The sequence below is a fragment of the Dipodomys merriami genome, unplaced genomic scaffold, assembly GCF_024711535.1.
Source record: "Dipodomys merriami isolate MVZ:Mamm:240054 unplaced genomic scaffold, mDipMer1.0.p SCAF_33, whole genome shotgun sequence".
NCBI classification, from domain to species: Eukaryota; Metazoa; Chordata; class Mammalia; order Rodentia; family Heteromyidae; genus Dipodomys; species Dipodomys merriami.
Genome location: NW_027204826.1, coordinates 16,605,438 through 16,623,140, shown reverse-complemented (window position 1 = coordinate 16,623,140; position 17,703 = coordinate 16,605,438). Strand labels below are relative to the sequence as shown.

Genomic DNA, 17,703 nt, shown 5'->3' with positions numbered 1-17,703 from the left:
TGCTCCAGCACCTCTTTCCCAGAACATGCCAGGACACCTGCTAGGCGATGACAGTCCCAGCCAACACCTTGAGCTAAACAGCACCCTAGGCCGGGCAAGGTGGCTCACTCCTATAACCCCAGCTACTCAACAGGCAGAGGATGGTGGCGGTTCCAGATACAAAAGTGAAATCCCATCTCAATGAGCCAACAGGGTGGGGTGGTGCACACCTGTAATCCCAGCTATGGGAAAGGTGGTCTGAAACCGGCCCCAGGGGGAAAACATGTGAGGCTCTCCCTGAAAAAGAACAATCACTAAAGCAGAAAAAGAAGTGGGGGCAAGCCTTCCCGTACAGGCTGAGATCTGAGGATCGCGGTTCAAAGCCAACCCGGGCAGCAAAGTCCACGAGACTCTCTAATTAACTCCAGAAAACCGGAAGTGGCATGTGTGGCATGGCTGTCTGTCTACTGCTCTTCCCCAGGCCCGGCTCCCCCGGGGCCCCCCCAGCAGGGCCCTCACTCTTGAAGGGTGCATGCGTGTGTACCTATGCGGGGTCCCGTGCCTGCCCACACACCGGGGCCAGGGTTCCACTCCAGTCCTGTGGGGCAGGGCACCCATGGTGGAAGTCGCCGCTCTTTTCTCTATAATCGGAACAACCTGACGGGACTCGAACCTTCCTCTAGAAAGAAAAATCAGAAACCACCCCTATGCTTGTTAGAATCTAAGTTAGTGAAGGGCAGTAGAGCACAAAATGGAATATTATATGCCTGGAAAAAGGGAGATGCCCTCAAAATCAGAACAAAATATTAATACATTGTCGGCACAATTACTAGTATAATTAAGATACTAACAGAGCAATATGAATACATGATGCACTCACATATCTACCAAGGACATACTACAACTTGCTCTTCGGGCTTGGGCGCTGTCCCTTCGCTTTTTCTCTCCAGGCTAGTGCTCTACCACTTGAGCCACATCTCTACATTCAGCTTTTTGCTGGAGATGAGAGTCTCATAGACTTTTCCTGCCCGTCCTGGCTTTGAGCGGCGATCCTCAGCTCTCAGCCTCCTGAGTCGCTAGGATGACAGGCGTGAGCCACCGCTGCCTGGCTTAGCATTTCTGTTCTTGACTCTGTCAGCATGTTGCCCTTCCAAAAACACACATAAAATGTCAGAATACAGTACACATGTGTGAATCTGGGATGAGGAGCGGGGAGAGGAGGCAAGGAATGCCCAGGGCGGGGGAGGGGGAGGCCCAGCTGGGGAGAGGGACCCAGGAGCCCCCCCCCCCCCCCCGTGCCTCTGCACACAGCCCTGGAGCCGCTGCCCCTGCCCAGCCTCACCCTCTCCCTTCCAGGCCACAGCTCCGCCAGCCGGGAGCCACCCGCCCAGCGGCCCGCAGGACGGAGCCGGCCCCGCCGCCCGCCCCAGACTGTGGCCTGAGCCGCGTCCAGGACAGAGCCCAGGGCACAGATGGGCCCAGTCTCTGGCTCCCGACAAGGTTCTTGGAAAAAGTCACAGAGTCAGCTTTCGTCAATCCGCCTTTGAGTGGAGAGAAGAGGGACCCTTCTCTCCTGCGGCCGCGGGTCCCTGGCTAGCTGCCCTGGGGCTGGCCGCAGGCCGCCGGCCACGCCGCCCTGGTGTGCGCGCTGGCTCCCCTCCCGGCCTCGCCGGGGGGCGGGAGGCCGGGGAGAGGGCGCTGGGCTCCAGCGGCCCGCCTGCGCGTCTCCACACTGCTCTTTCTGCCGGGCTCAGCCGCAGGGAGCGGCCTGCACACCCTTGGGTGGCCGGCACCGGGAAATAACTCCTGGGCTCCGAGGAGACGGAAGGGACGGGGTGTTTACTGAGATGCGACCAGGTGCCAGGCTTTGCCAATGAGGCCGGCTTGTGTTCAAGTCCAGCCTCTGCTGTGTGTTCCCCTCCAGCGTCAGTGTCACAGTGACAGTGACGATCATCATGTCCCAGAAGCTGATAACTCCCCCCGTGGGGGGAGTTGGGTCTTGAAAAGTGTGGTCGGTTCCCGGCCTCCGGGGTGGAAGGGCCAGGGCTCTTCACTCCAGGTGGCGCCAGGGTGTGCCCTGGGCGAGTTAGTCAACCTCTCTGTGCCTGTGAAGGCGCCTGCGTAGGGTGCCCGGCAGTGCGCATGCCCGTGATTACGGTGCCATCATTCCCCCCGCCCCCACCCCGCGCCGCGGACCCCTCGATCCGGCGAGGCTGGCCCGCCTGGCCCCGTCTGCACCACCCGTTTGCCTCACCCCCGGGTGGGGAGGGTGGGAAAGTCTCGAGGGGGGAGCCCAGCCGCCCACCCCAACTCCAACCAGCATCTGGTTTTCATAAACCCTTCCACTTGGACTGGACACCCGGGCGGCCTCCAAACCGCCCGCCCGCCCGCCCGCTGAGGGCCTCCTGCCCGCAGTGCCCACGGCTGCCCACCTCTGCACACCTCCCCGGCGCGGCCGCGCCCCGCCGGCTCCTGGCTGACCACCGCGGCCAGCCACCAAGCCACCGCCGTGGCCGCGTCCATGGCCAGCCAGGAGCCGGCGGTGTCCTAGCCCGCAGCGGCGGCCACCGATGCCGCGCTCGCTGCCAGCCCAGGGCAGCCGCCCGCCCCCTCCCTCCCCATCAGAGGGAGGGTCTGGGGTGGGGGTGGGGGATCAGCCCGTGGGACGCAGCTGCAGGTCCAGGCTGGGCCTGCCTGAGCCCGGCCCCAAGGGAGCGGCCCACCTGGGTGCCCCAACACCCACTGCCCCCATTCCCCCCCCCCATTCCCGGGCCTCCCTCATGTCCAGAGCGGAGGCCACGAAATACACGTGGCTGGAGCTGCAGGGGCTCTGGGGCCGGGCCAGCCCCCCCCCCTCGCCCGCAAGGAGCGCTGCGCCCTCTCCATATAGAGGAGAGATTGTTCCCGTCCGAGCCCCAGGCTCCTGCCCAGAGCAGCCCACACAACGCCCGGCAGGAAGCGGGCAGCGCCAGCTGCTCTCCTGGAACCTGGACGGGGCTGGCTGGCATCTCGGATGGGGCCGGGGCTGGGGAGGGGGGCCGGGGAAGCTGGGGGCCGGGGCAGGGCTGCGCCCACGGCTGGAGCTGCTCTGATACCGGAGAGCAGCTCCTGAGCGGACCGTGGGACAAGCCAGCCACCGCGTGCAGCCTGCATCCACCGCGGGGCGCCCGACCCCAAACTGCCACGTGCATCTCGGCTGACCCCGGCCTCCCGCCCCCCCCCCCGCCCCTGGGGCCGTGGGCTCCACGCAGCCTATGGCGTGAACGTCCTCAAAGCACCCGCCCTCCGCCGCCCCAGACCGAGCCACGCCCCCATCCACCCAGGACTCTGTGCCTCTGTCTGCTGCTGCTTTTATTTCTCCTCCTCCCTTATTTGTTGTCAGTCGTGGGGCTTGAACTCAGGGCCTGGGCGCTGTCCCCGAGTTCCTCTGCTCCACCCTTTTGAGCCACAGCTGCACTTCCGGTTTTCTGGTGGCTCACTGGAGGTAAGAGTCTCACTGGGACTGTGCTGCCTGGGCTGGCTTCAGATCTGAGTCTCCTGAGTAGCTAGGATGACAGGCGGGAGCCACCTTCTTCATCATCATCATCATCATCACCATCGTGGTACCGAGGATTGAACTCAGGGCCTTGTGCTCGCAAGGTTAGGTGCTCTGCCACTCGGGCCCTGCAGCCATCCTCTTTTTGCATTGGTAATCTTTCAAAGTACAGTCTATATTCTCATCTGCCTGTCCTGGGGGTCCCCCTGGACCCATTTTGCTCCTGATCTCCAGGCGCCAGCCTGCTAGCAACTCCTTTGACCTGTCCCTAAAGGACACAGCCAGTGTCTCATCCCCAGGGACCTTGGCCCCGTCCTGCCCCGGGGGGGGGGGGGGGGGGGCAGGGCAGCCTTGAGGACAGGCCACCAGCGACACCTGGTGGCCGCTGGGCGGCCGCGCAGTGGACCCACTGGTTCTGAAGTTTCACAGAAAACCGCAGGCTGGCTGACAGCACCCTCCCCTGTGGGAGGGGGCCCTGTCCTGTCGTTGGCAGTGGTTGGCACTGCCGTGGGTTGGAATCCCACCTGGAGCCCCTCACCTGTCAGCAGGGCAGCTCAGCTCTCTAGGGCCGGGCGTTGCGGTCACCCGCGGTAGGCAGGCCCGCGGTGGGTGGGTGTCCTCTCGGTCCGGCCTCCTCCCCCAGGACGCTCTGACACTGGTGGACTGTGACATCTTTACTTTCTCATCCTCCACCCAGAAAATAAATGCCGGCCCCTGGGGCGTGGGGAGGGCCCCGCGTGTTCTCGAGGTCTGTGCGGGGCGGGTCACCGGGAGGGCCAGGAGGCACTATGGGGTCCCCGCGGGTCCAAACCAGCACCTGTCCACCAGGACACAGCCTCTAGCTGCACTGAGGAGAGGCAGGCCAGACAAAGGGGGTCGCGTCCCGTGCAGCAGTGAGGGGCCCGTGCCAGCCTCCCGCCCAGGACCTCGCGCACACGCGTCAGCCGGATCGGAAGGGAGACTCCGGGATCCCGGTTTTGTCCAAGCTGGAGGCCGGAGTCCAGCAGACCACAGAGAGATGGAAGCTAACGCCCCAGCCGTGTTCCCCTGGCCCCCCAAACCTGGCCAGGCTTCCCGCGGCTCTGTCGTGTGGTTCTATCTATGGGAGAAGCAGGGCGTTTTTGGTTCTGCTCAGTGAGCAGCTTTGCAAGTGCCGTGCTTGCCTCTTCGGCAGTGGAAGGGGTGGCTCGGTGTAGAAGCACAGTCCCTGTGTTTGCAAGGCCTTGGATTCGAACCCCAGCACCACGGGAATAACACAATCCTGTTACTTTACATAGATCTGTACTGAGCTTCCTTAAAGATCCACCTGGAATCCTAGCTACTCGGGAGGCTGAGGGGTTTGAAGCCCTTCCAGGCAGAAAAGCCTGCCAGGCTCCACGCCCCCAGCGAAATGCTGGGCTGGAGGATTGGCTCAGGCTGAGGAACCAGCCGCCGTGGGTCTGGAAGGCTCCCGCCAGGGCACCCACCTGGCTGGTTCCCTCTTGACCCCCACCCCGGCCCTGACTCCCGATTTAAAAGCCCCCTCCTCTCCCCGGGGTCCACTCCACCACCTCACCAACTCTTCCAACTGAGCTTTATTCCAGAACAAGTGGTTTTGCCGGCAAAGCTGATTCCAACAGTAATCCCCCTCCTGGTGACCAGGCCCGTCCTGCATCCGCAGGCCAAGCTGGGAAGCTTCCGCTGGGCCCAGTCTGGCACTGGCTACAGGTTTCTAAGGACCTGGGGTTTGGCCCTCACAGGGAAGGCTGGGCCCCAGGGCCCCGGGACAGCCCGGGCTCTAAAGCTGGCCCACCCTCCAGGGGAGAAGTCAGCGGCTGGCAGCTCAAGCCAGGCCCTCGGGTAACTGCCTGGCCCGTCCCGACCCTGCCCCACCGCGGGCACAGCCCACCGCAGGCGCTGATTGGGGCCACAGCTCTGCTGGGCGCTCAGGGTCGGGGCTACTCCTCTCCGGCCCTGACAGCGGGCCGCCTCTCTCCCCGCTTCCTACAGGCTCAGGAGGAAAGTCGCGGACTTGCCCCCAGTCCACACGCGCCGTGGCAGTTAAGGCCCACGTCCTGGGGTCACTAGTACCCCACAAGTGGCCTGGGAGGCAAGGCAGGAGGACAGTTTGAGAGATTTGTGAAACCCTAGGAACTCCAGCTCCCGAGCTTTGCGGCCAGGAGCTCAGACACCGCCCTGGGGCTGCAGCCCACCGGGGCGCCCTCACGGAGACAGGGCCCAGCCTGGGTGGGGCGGGGTGCTCTCCATGAAGGCTGGGGCTCTGGGAGAGGGAGCAGCTCGGCTTGGAGGCCGGGGAAGGGAGGGCAGAGGGGAACCCCTGAGTTGGGTTAAAACAGGCACGCTGGTCCTCTGGGGGGTGTCCGTCCGTCTGCTCTCTGTCCTATCCGGGCTGAGGTGGCCGCGGTGGCATCCAGCAAGACCCAGCCTGGGACTGACTGCCGCCCAGGACACCTGACAGGTGATTGGCTCTCCGCCTACCCCTGCCCCGCCCCGGAACACCAAGGCCCTGTGCGGCCCTGCCCAGGACTCAGGCTGGCCCGCTGCTTCTCACTCGCCGGTGCCCCGCGCCTCCCCGGAGCTGCGCAAGGCATCCTGGGCCAGCTCCTCGGGCCAGTACCGGTCCTCCATGAACTGCTCCAGGTCCGTGCTGCTGTCGGGGCCCCAGTCCTGGGGGCCGGCGGGGGCCCGGCCTGCCTCCTGCTCTTCCCAGCGCGCCTCCACCAGGCGGTACAGCTCCATGGCCGTGGCGGCATCCTCCACCGAAGAGTGGCCGTGCCGGCCCACCTGGGAGGGGAGCGGCTGCTGAGTGCCTGGAGACACCAGGGCAGGTCCCGGAGGGGAGGGGCGGGCCTGTGGGGGTGGGGAGGGTCCCATCTCCTGTGTTTCTAGGCCTTTCTCCCCGGAACAGGCTGTAAGCTGTCCTCCAGGCAGGCCTCATGCAGGGGGGACGCATGGGCCTCCCTTCCCTCCCCGCTCCCTCCCTTCCTACCTGGATCTTCTTGTTCAGCAGGTGCAGGGCCAGGTCCTTCAGGGACACGCGGGTGCGCGCCTGGGCGCCGGGCTGGCCGAGCAGGCTGGGGACGCGGGTGGTGTCCCGGGTGTGGCTCCGGGGGTGCGCGTACTTGAGGGCTCGGAAGTCGTTGTGCAATGCGTGCCCCACCACCACCTTGCCCTTCAGGAGCTTCAGGATCTGCGTGGAGAAGAGGCCGGGAGGGGCGGTGGGGGGGAGGAGTTCCCCATCCAGAGGGGAAGAGTCCCCCCAGCTCCCCGCCACAGGGACGCTGTGGAGCCCAGGCCCTTCTGGGGTGCCGTTTGGGCTCCTGCCGCTGTGGGGACCCTGCCCCTCCCCGGCTGGTTCACCCCAAGACCACACCAGCTGCCCTGCGCGCCGGCCCCGAACCTCGGCCCTATGATCCCTGCCTCCCGAGGAGCTGGGATTACAGGTGTGAGGGACGCGGCCCTGTCTTCTCTGTCACATGCTGTAGGCTCCCTGACCTGATCCATGAGGGAGCCTCGTGTTCTCTAACTTGCCGATGGATGAAGGCGTGACAGCACCCGGGGAAAGGAGAAGCGTGTCGTAATGCTAAGGGACCCCATCCCCTGCCCCTCGGTGCTTGCTGCCTGGCTGTGCTTCCATTCTTCTCTTTTTTGTCAGTCCTAGAACTTTAACTCAGGACCTGGGCGCTGTCCCTGCGCTCTTTTGCTCAAGGCGAGCGCTCTGCAGTTGGAGTCACAGCGCCACTTCTGGTTTTCTGGTGGTTGCTTGGAGATCAGAGTGTCACAGACTTTCCTGCCTGGGCTGGCTTCAAACCACGATCCTCAGGTCTCAGCCTCCTGAGTAGCTGGGATGAGAGGTGCAGGGCACGGGCACAGGCAGCAGGTTGGCTTTTAGGGCTGTACAGGACCAGAGCGTGGGGACAGGATTGCAGAGCGTTGGAGAATTCCCGAGGGAAGGGGCCGGCACACCGATACCCGGGCCTCGCGGGGCGGCGGCCGGCCTTGCGGATGTTACGGCGTGCGGCACGGGCTCTCCTTTCGGCGGTACTGCGGTTTGGAGGTGTGGGCCAGCCTGGCATCCTCCTGTCCATGCTTCCCGTACGGCTGGGACGAGAGGTACACGTCGCCACGCACCGAGAGCGCTCTGTGCAGGGGGGTCCTGGCTCGGGAACTTTTTGTGGGGTCTGTCCTAGAATCTTGATCCTCCTCATGTCTGCCTCCCGAATACCCTGGATTGCAGGCATGAGCCGCAGCGCCCCGCTCACTTCTTTTCTTTTTGAGATGGGGCTGGGGGGAGGGCGTCTAACAATCAGCCCAGGCTAATCCCAGACTCTCAAGCCTCTGCCTCAGCCTGGGGGGGGGGGGGGATGGGGGGGTACTGAGCCTGACGCCTGGCCTGCCACGTGACGCTTCTATACCAGGGAGCCAAGCCTCACCTCTATGCCATTCAGCCCCCTTCCCGAGAGCAGGGCCTTTCTGCAGCCGCCCCCCCCACACACACACACCCAGCCCCGCCCCCGCCCCCCGCCCCGCCCCCCCCAGAGCCTTGGAGAGGCCGGGTGCCTTTCCTGCGGGGCTCACCTCACTCCGGGCCACCTGGAAGGGGATGGCTCTGCGCATGTGCTGCCGCGTGATGCCGCTCCAGCGGGTGCGGTAGTCGGTGACGGGCATCTCGGGCAGGACGTACTTGTCGTACAGCACGTCGCCGTGGTAGCTGACCACGGAGCAGCGGGCCAGCTCGCTCACCCGCCCGCGGGGCCCGGTGCCCACCATCTCGCAGTCCACGGCCACGCACTTGCTGGGCCCCGGGGCCGCCCTGCCCGTGGGCCTCTCGCGGCACGGGCCTCCGCAGCCGGTGCCCACCTGCAGATGCTGGCTCCAGCTGCTGGCAGGGGCGGCGCCCCGGGCCTGCGAGGGGCCGGGCTGCCCCGGGGCAGAGCTCAGCAGCCCCTGCTCCTGCAACAAGGCCTTGCGAGCCATGAAGCGCTGGTGCTGCCGGCTCCTCTTCTTCTGCCTTCTGCGGCCCACATCCTTGACATGGAGGCCGGACAGTGGCGTGCACGGGGCAGGCTCAGGGGCTTCCCCCGGCAGCATACCGGGGGGCTCCCAGCGGCGGCGGCGGCGGGCAGCAGCAATCTGGGAGGTCGTCTTGGCTCCAGGCAGCGTGCTGCAGAGAGAGCGCACGGTTGGAGGTGCTAGGAGCAGCAAGCTGGCGTCACAGGGGCGCAAAGCCCCAGTTCTCAGCCACTGAAAGCCACGGTGGCAGAGGGTGGAGACAGGGGGAGAGCTCCTGGGGCTTGGGGACAGGTGGGGCTAAATCAGACTCCGATGGGAAGGGCCAGAGGTCGTTGGGGAGTGGGCGAAAGACGCCTCACAACCAAGCCTGGGTGAGATTAAGAACGGAAGCCGTGCTGGTGATGACAGCAGGGAGCGGAGAATCAGACGAAGTCCCAGGCTGGCTGATGCGGAGAGCACAGGAGGGTTGTTGGGACTGTGAGCCAGGGCGGGGTCACTGACCACCCTGGGCCTGCTCCTCCCTTCCCCACCCTCATCTTTGTGTGGGTCTCCGGCTCCGAACAGCTCCGCATCTTACAACTGCTGGGTTCAGGTCTCAGGTTGCCTGAGCCCAGCAATGGGAACACAACCGGCGGTGCTGAGGTGCTTTCCCTTAGTGGGAAGGAGGGGGTCTCCAGGTCAGGAGAGGGGGCCGGGCCAGGTGTTGGGTAGCTCTCCAGCCCCAGGTGCCAAGGCCTGAAGGAAGCCAGTTAGGTCTCCCGTGGCCGTGGGTTCTAAGAGACAAAGCCCGGGGACGATCGGAGCAGCCACTGCCGGGGGCGCGCCTGCCCGGGCTGCAAGGTTCCAGGAGGAGAACCAAGGACATGAACCCAGGCCATCAGGGAGTCACCGAGGTGGGCGCTCGGGGGGGGGGGGGGTATGAGTGAGGTGAGGGGCTCTGGAGAGCAATTAGCGACCGGGATCCAAAGCCTGGCAAAGGCAGATTCGTGCCTGGAAGGCGGTGGGCCACGGGTAATCCCAGCACGGGGAGGCGGGGCCAGGGCCGTGCCACGCCCACCCGCCCGAGGCCACGTCCACCCGCCCGAGGCCACGCCCGCCGGGCCATGACGTGCAGGGACGTATGGCCCCACCCCTCCCCCGGCCGTGACGTAAGGCCCGCCCCCAGCCCAGGAGAGACGCCGGGCCCTCCCTCGTGTCCGCCCGTGACGTAACGTGACGTGCGTGGGCCCGCCTCCCGCCCTGCGCCACGGCCTCTTACCGGCCGCAGCCTCCGTTCCCGGGACCCCCGGGGCCAGGCGGCGGCGGGTGGCGCCGCGATCGCGGGCCCGGCCCGTACTCCTGTCCTCCTTCCGAGGGAGCCGGGCCCCCCCCCCCCCCGCGGCCGCCGCCCACCCCTCGCCGCCCCCCGCCCGGTCGCCGCCCGCGGCCCCGGAACCCACCTGAGGCCTAGCGCGTCTCTTCCAGCCGGCGCGCACATGGATTCCCGGCAGCTGCTCCCACATGCCCGGGCAAGCCCGGCTCCGGCTGCCCGCTGATTGGCTCGCCGCACCGCAGCGCCCGCCCGTGATCTCTTTTCATTGGTCGGTCCTGCCCGGCTGGGATTGGGCGTGGCGGAGCCTCGGGGGCGGGACTCCCGCCGGGGGCGTGGCCAGCGCTGTGGACGCGGGACGGGACAGGTGCTTCTTACTGCTTTCGGAGAGAGGTGAACCCCTAAAACTACCTGGGTGGAAGCCAGCCATCCCCGACTTCTTATGACTCTGCCCCGCGTCTGAGCACTGAACCCTGAGCCCCAGCAGCCTTTCTGCAGCTGTCGTGTAACCCAGGAAGGGCCCCAAGGCCCCTGGATACCTGGGACCACAGGTGACTGGGTGGCTACCTGTCCCCCCCTCAGTTCTATTTAGCCCCAAGCACGTGTCTGCCCCGCCCCACCCAAGTCAGCTGAAGACGATTGAAGACTCCCTTCCCCTGGCTGCCTGGGCATAGACCTGCCTTCTCTGCCTCTCTTCTCTCTGGCATGTGGCCGGCTCTGACTTGTTAGAGCTCGTGGAGTTGGGGCCTGGGCCTTAGAACTCCAGTATCGACCCTGTCTGGTCAAAATGAAGCCAGGATGATTTATCAGCCTCCTCAGTTCTGCTTCTGCCAGGAGTTCCCAGGAGATGGGTCAGGCCTGCTTCAGAGCACAGAGTCTTCAAGGTCCTCATTGGGGAGGGGGGAGAGTGGTGTCTGAGGCTCCAAGAGGGGCTAAGGGGGCTGAGACCCAGGCCACTCAAAGCCACAGGGACTCGTGCTCTGGAGGTCAGGGAGGAGACCAGGCTGAGAAAGGTTGGCAAAAGAGTAACGGGGCCAGCAAATGAAGTCATGCCCTGTGGGGAGTGGCCAGCAAGCTGGAATCCTGGGTCAAAAGTTCCTCCCTAGGCCTGATAAGAAATGCCCGTCCACGCCACCGGTTTCTAATGTGGGTAGATGTCCTTTTACAGTTTGTCATGGCCATTTCTGTGACAGAACTGGGGAAATGCTATTTATTTTGATCATGTGTACCAGTAATCACAACATTTATCTCAATCTGGAAGGAAAAGATGTATAGTGAGAACCTGGGGTCACAAGAAGGGCGCTTTGTGTGTATGTGTTTCAGACTTAGCAAGTTCAAATTGAACTGCCAGATGTTATGCCAGTCAGGTGCTGGTGGCTTGTGCCTGTCATCCTTGCTACTCAGGAGGCTGAGGTCTGAGGATCCTCGTTTGAATTCAGCCTGGGAAAGGAAGGAAAGGCCTTGAGACTCTTAATCTCCAGTTAAACACCTAAAAGCCAGAAGTGGAACTGTAGCTCAAAGTGGTAGAGTGCTAGTCTTGAGCAAAAAAGCTCAGGGACAACACTCAGGCCCTGAGTTCAAGCCTCATGATTTAGCAAACTAAGCCAAAAATGTGTCAGAGAAACATAGGTGAAGTGATACTCCCAACAGGAGAGAACTATGCCAGTCCAGCCTGGCTTCTAACCAAGACCTTCACACTTACGAGTAGCTAGGATTATAGGTATGAGTCACAGGGCCCCACCTATTTATACTTCCTGAGTAGTTGGAATGACAGATGTGTTATTTTCATGCCCAGCTTTTCTTGGTTGAGGTGGTGTCTTGAGAACTTTGAGGCTGGCCTCAAACCATCACCATCAACCTCCAGATCTCTCTCTCTCTCTCTCTCTCTCTCTCTCTCTCTCTCTCTCTCTGCCTCCAGTGAAGCTAGGGTCACAGGCAATGAGCTGTCACTCCTGGCTTTTTTTTTTTTTTGGTCCGGTCATGGGGCCTGAACTCTGGGCCTGGGCGCTGTCCCTCAGCTCTTCAGCTCAAGGCTAGTGCTCTACCACTTGAGCCACAGCGCCACTTCCGGATTTTTTTCTTTTGCTTATGTGGTGCTGAGGAATCAAACCCAGGGCCTCGAGCATGCAAGGCAAGCGCTCTACCACTGAGCCACCTTCCCAGCCCACTCCTGGCTTTTAATAGTGGATCCTTTCACAGAACCAAGTCTAAGATCCACTGTGTTAGAAGAAAAGAAGCCTACCGAAGTAGGGAGCCAATATCAATCATTTACTCATTTTATTCCCACAGCTTCCTCCTCTCCTAGTACACCAGACCCAACAGAAGCTGGACTTTAGACCTTCCCAGGGCGTAGACCAGTTACCATGACAACCGTGGCTCCCAGGCTCCCCAGCCCCTGAGGAGACCCAGGTCAACCTCACACGATTCATATTTTTATTCAATCCGGAGAAATTTCATTCTCGGCCAACAGCGCCCTTCTTCCCTCTGTTCTAGGCTACATTTTCTTCACATATAAACTACCTCAAATCAGAGATCCTACTGGACTCTCTGCTGCACTGTGAGGCGCTAGAAAAATTATCAGCACTCAAGCTGCACCCCAGGTTTCTGCGTCCACCGGCTTGGGGTGGCTCCGAAGCCTGGAGGTTTTCAAAGGTCTTTGCTCCTCCTTGGAGATCTGGAATTCTGCAGCTACAGAGCAGTTACCCTGAGATGCCAGCAGAGGGCGCCGCATCCTCACATGTCTGGGAGGGAAAAGCCCGGCTAGGAACTTCATCAGCCTTGGAACTCCATTCATTGCTGGTGGTTGTTTGCTTATTTGTTGTTGGTTTTTTAAGTGAACCGCCAAGATGCCCTGGCCCTTGACTCACCTTCAAAAGTTACCTTACAGCCCGGCGCCGGTGGCTCACACCTGTTGTCCTAGCTACTCGGGAGGCTGAGATCTGAGGATCGAGGTTCAAAGCCAGCCCAGCCAGGTAAGTCCATGAAACTCTGATCCCCTCTTGGGCCCCAGAAAACTGGAAGTAGTACTGTGGCTCAAGTGGTAGAGCGCTAGTCTTGAGTAAAGAAGCTCAGCCACAGTGCCCAGGCCCTGAGTTCAAGCCCTAGGACCCACAAAAAAGAAAGAAAAAAAGCCAAAGGCACCTAGTGAAGCTCAGGGAAGGCGGGCCCACTGGCTCCCAGACACACAGCTGGAAACTGGTGGGGACCGGGTTGAGCCTACAGCGCCACTGACTTCACAGCCATTCTGTCCCCCGACTCCGGGCAGGAGTGGGGCTTCCTTCCATGCCCACTAGGTCTTCACAACAACCTTCTCGGGTCCCCTACCTCCTCTCCCCCCTCCCCGTCCCCCTGCCCGCCTCTTTCTCTCCTGGCAGCACACACCTGCTGCCTGCTGAGACACCAATTTACGGACATCTCAGGTGCAAATGAGATACGCAGCAGGACTGGCGACCCGGCTGGGGCTCGGGTTAGGAATCTGGGGAGGGAGGAGACGGGGAAGGGAGTCTTGGAGTGGGGGAAGGGCTGACTTGGCGCACCTGGCCTGAGACCCCACAGGAAGCCCGCCTTAGAGGCGGGCTCAGCTCAGCCCACGTTTCCTCCCCAGTTTATTCATTAATTTATTGGGTGTCCGTGGTGTTCCCTGCCATGGGTCTCAGCACCGGGACTCGAGCCCGCATCAGGGCAGGGTGGTATAGAGGAAGGCCGGGTGGCGCGTTGCATGCCTGTAATACCAGCTACTGGGGAGGTGGAGGGAGGAGCATCCCCTAGAAGGCCAGCCCCACGGGAGACCATGAGACTCTAGCTGAAAAACAGAACAAGAAGATGGAGGGTGTGGTGGTTCAAGTAGTAGAGCACCAGGTTCTAAATTCAAACCTTGGTACTACAGAGGGAGAAAGGAAGGAAGGAAGGAAGGAAGGAGGGAAGGGAAGGAAGGAGGGAAAGGAAGGGAAGGGAGGAAGTCAGTCAGTCATGGCTTCTGACTTGAGGGCCTGGGCTTCGCCGGCCGTGTTTTGTTCATGGTGAGAGGCCAGGGTCCAGCCGTGGCTCACTCACAAGTCTTCTCCCCTGTGGCCTCAGGAGAAGGCCGGGGAGGGGGCTGGACACTCCCCACACCGCCCCATTGGGCGGTCATCCGCCTTGCCGCTGGCCACAGGGCACCAGCACGCCCTGAACCGCTCAGAATGACGTGAGCCCGGCCTGGGCGGCCCACCGTGGGGTTCCACCGGATGGGAAGGAGCGGTCAGGAAGGGGGCTCCCTGCCCGGCAGTAGGGGTGGGGGGCGGGGGGCAAGTAGCTGGGCTGTTGAGGAGAGGCCCAACTCTTCCCTGCATGGACTAGCGTCCAGCCTTGTTTCTAGAAGATTCTGCCAGAGTGTGACCAGGTGACTTCCAGAAGCATCTGTTAGGAAACACAGAAAGCCTAGAAAAGGGCACGTGGAAAGAACCAGAAATGCAGCCCACCTGTCAGTCCCCGCTTCCGCTGCAGGGGCCGGCTCCGTGCGGCAGACTGGGATTTGTTGTTGAACAGAGAGACACAACAACAAAATCACTAGTCTTCCAGACAGAGCCGGCCAGCCACGGCCTCCCCTCAGCCCCCACCCGCCCCTGCCTCCACCTGCCCGGACACAGGAATGTTCTATCATGAACACACTTCCTTCGATAATGGGGAAATCTTGCTTTTCAAGGGAAGCAGGCAGGCAGCTGGGTACTCTATCTTTTCTTCCTAACTCCTGGAGAAACTTAAGAAGTGACTAGCAGGCAGGGCAGGCAGGGAGGGTGAGCCCTGTGGGCCCGGTCCTGGCGTCCCTCCCCTCTGCCTGTCCCCCCTCCCCCTGTGGGGTGTGGGTCTGTAATTCCAAGACACCCCTCCCCATGTATCCCGAGGAATGGGCGGGGATTCCATGTTTTTATTTCTTTGTGCTGGGCTTGGGGCTTGAACTCAGAGCCTAGGTGCTGTCTCTGAGCTTTTTTTTTTTTTTTTTGCTCAAGGCCAGTGCTCTGCCACTTGAGCCACACAGCTCCATTTCTGTTGTTGTTGGTTTTTTTTTTTTTTCTGGTTAATTAAAGAATCTCACAGACTTTGTTCTCCGGCTGGCTTTGAACCATGATCCTTACATCTCAGTTTCCTGTGTAGAGGGGATTACAGATGTGAGCCACAGGTGCCCAGCATGGATTTGTCTTTAACTTTCTATTAAATAACATCTCTTAGCTACTCTGTGGAGAGCCAGCCGGCCTGCGATCTTCAGTGTACCATCTCAGATGCAAACACCCGGTTGTCACCCTAGAAAACCAGGCAGCCTGCGGTTACCCCCTAGCCATTCCCGGAGAAGCACGCCTTCCTCCTGCGACTAGCAAGTGGACTTCAGGTGGCCATAGATAAGCCCAAAGGTGTCACAAAGGAGCCGGCCACCTGTGCCCCACACTTGTACATCCTGCCTACTCAGGAGGCTGAGATCTGAGGATCGTGGTTCAAAGCCAGCCCTGGGCAGGGAAGTCCATGAGACTCTTAGTTTCAATGAACCACCCAAAGAAGCCAGAAAGCGGAGTGGTTCAAGTGGTAGAGCGTTATGCAAAAAACAAACTCAGGGACAGTGTTCAAGCCTTACTACACATACACACACACACACACACACACACACACACACACACACACACACACACACAGTTGTCACAAAAGGACTTAGGAGAGAATCTTGACTTCTCACTGGACACAATTTAGGCCACCAAGTCTTTTTCCTACCACAAGCTCGCCAGTGAGTAGAGACTCACCTCCATCATCTACCCCAGTGCCACCCACAGTCCAGCCCAAAGCCTCAGTAAGGAACGACAGGCCTCGGGCAGCGTGGAAGACATGTGGCGTGACCAGGACCGGTCCACGGCTCCTTCCTGACAGGACTGGGTGGATACAGGCTCTGGTGTCTGGGCTCCGCCTGGGTAGCTGAGGGGAGACGCGGACAGCCTGACCGCTGCTGGAGTCTTGGAGAAAGGGACCTTGGAAAAGTAACCTGCCCTTCAGCCACTGCGTCCCAACTCCCCCGCTCCTAGTTTCTCATCCTCAGTCTGCTTGGCAACGGCCGTTTCCATGGTTTCCCCCCATGACAACGATTCCCAAGCCCCTCCCTCCCCTCTTTTACCTCATGACGGTCGGTCGTGGGTGAAAGGGGTTCTCTGTGTGACCACTCCGTGTAACCATGGTGACAATTAATTGAGTCTTCATTTATCTTTTGTGCAGAGGAAGCTTGGGGTTTGGAGGGACGGGGGTGGAAGGGGGGAACGGGGTGGAGGGGAGGGGAGGATGGCTCCCAGGCCGTGTTCCTCCATTCTCCTGAAGAGGAAGGTGAAGGACTTGTCCTAGCGGGAATATCGCGCTCAGGCATGTGATGAGCCTCCACTTTAAGACATATCTCAAGCTTTAGGGAGTCGAAAGTGGAGAAGGTAGCGCACGCACGTGAGCAAGTGTGAGGCCCTGGGTTCAGCCGATGGTGCACAAGAAGAGGATGGTGATGGTGATGGAAACACTGCAGGGCTCAGAGTCTAGCGCTGGAACGAATGGTCCCTGTGACCTCTACATGGAGATCAGGTGTCCCCCACTCCCAAGAACCAAGAAAAGGCCCAGCAGAGTGCCTGTACTCACGTGAACGCACCGACCATCCAGGTTGTTGGAGAGTTTTGTCCTGGGTATGGGAGAAGGCGAGGTCCTTGACTCCTTCTGAAAAGAAAAAAATAAGTGGGAGCTCATATCAGCCCTTGCAAGGTTTGGTGCAGAGAGAAAGCAAGCAAACAAGCCAACAAATAATACCAACCACCATGGAGGCCTGCCCAGCGGCAGGGGGGAAGTAGTGGTCTGTTCTTAGCTCTTACAACAACAGTGGAGGGTCTCAGCTGCAGCCATCCGGAGATGCTGGTCACATCTGCTTGTCACCACAGACTCACGCCCCAAGGACAACTGGGAAGAAGGAAAGTAGAAAAACCCAATCAACTGAATTGCCAGGGGACATCGAAGCGGAAGCGGAACCGCCTGCTCATGGCAGGAAGGGCAGCTTTCCCTCCTTCCCATCCGCACTCCCCAAACTCGTCACCGGATCCTTCTCAGGCGGATTGTGTACAAACATCCCTGCCACACTGGCATCCCAGTAGCTACCCAGCCTGCACTGGAAAGTTATCACGAGGTATCAGAAAATGAATAACAACAACAAAAGCAAAGAATGGACATGTTCAAGTAGGCTACCAATAACTGGGTAAGAAAAATCCATCTTTACAAATCCAGATCCTGAGTTCTGTCCTTGGCTGCTAGGTAAGAATTAAGGCAGATTCAGTCATTCTGAGTATCTTGATCACTTGGCTAGTCAGAAAAGGATAAATGGCATCTTCCAATTGGCTGACAAGGCAGTACACACCAGCCAGTGAGAGACGAGCTCTTCCATTCTGACCAATAGGATCCCAATTACTTCCTTGACAGGAAAAGTAAACCCTTTGTCCAAAATAAATGAGAAAAGAAAAGGAATTATTGTTTTCTATTTATTTACAAAACTACTGTTACTAGGGGACATTGTTAATGTGATCACTGATACCTTCCCCCAGAGAATGAATAAAGAGCACTTCTTTGAGAAGAAAAATGAAAGAGAGAAAAAAATCAACCCAGCTGTCTGGTCTGGCCTAAAACACAGGAGAGGAAAGCATTTTAATGGAAATTCCTGACAAACTATCTAGCCAGTGTTCCCAAGACTGTTTGTCCTTTAAACTTATTCTGCAATCACAAGAAATTAAAAGTGTGAAGGAGAAGGAAAAAGAAGAGAAGAGGTTGGCCGGTCCAGTATGTATGTTGTAGATGAAGCCAAGATGAACTGCTGTCCGAGACAAGATTTTCT

At 60.4% G+C, this 17,703-nt stretch overlaps 1 protein-coding gene across 2 annotated transcripts; it reads right to left on the bottom strand.

Moving 5' to 3' along the window:
• Positions 1 to 5,075: 5,075 nt before the first annotated feature.
• On the bottom strand, positions 5,076 to 10,040 carry LOC138842064 (apoptosis-enhancing nuclease-like). 2 transcript variants are annotated; one of them, XM_070043217.1, is made up of 4 exons: positions 9,967 to 10,040; positions 8,093 to 8,678; positions 6,504 to 6,704; positions 5,076 to 6,298 (listed from the first exon to the last, which is right to left on the bottom strand). In XM_070043217.1, exons 1-4 carry the CDS (start codon positions 10,002 to 10,004, stop codon positions 6,062 to 6,064), a joined length of 1,062 nt encoding a protein of 353 aa, XP_069899318.1. In that variant the 5' UTR covers positions 10,005 to 10,040; the 3' UTR covers positions 5,076 to 6,061. The 2 variants fall into 2 exon arrangements, with proteins under 2 accessions (XP_069899318.1, XP_069899319.1); XM_070043218.1 differs by having other exon boundaries at positions 8,093 to 8,706; positions 9,967 to 10,027.
• Between the last annotated feature and the right edge of the window lie 7,663 nt (positions 10,041 to 17,703).

Coding starts and splice junctions, on each gene's coding strand:
- LOC138842064 (XM_070043217.1), bottom strand. CDS start 10,004: ATGTGCGCGCCGGCTGGAAGAGACGCGCTAGGCCTCAG. Junction 6,705..8,092: donor TCCAGGTGGCCCGGAGTGAG/GTGAGCCCCGCA, acceptor TTCTCCACGCAG/ATCCTGAAGCTCCTGAAGGG. Junction 6,299..6,503: donor TGCTGAACAAGAAGATCCAG/GTAGGAAGGGAG, acceptor CTCCCCTCCCAG/GTGGGCCGGCACGGCCACTC.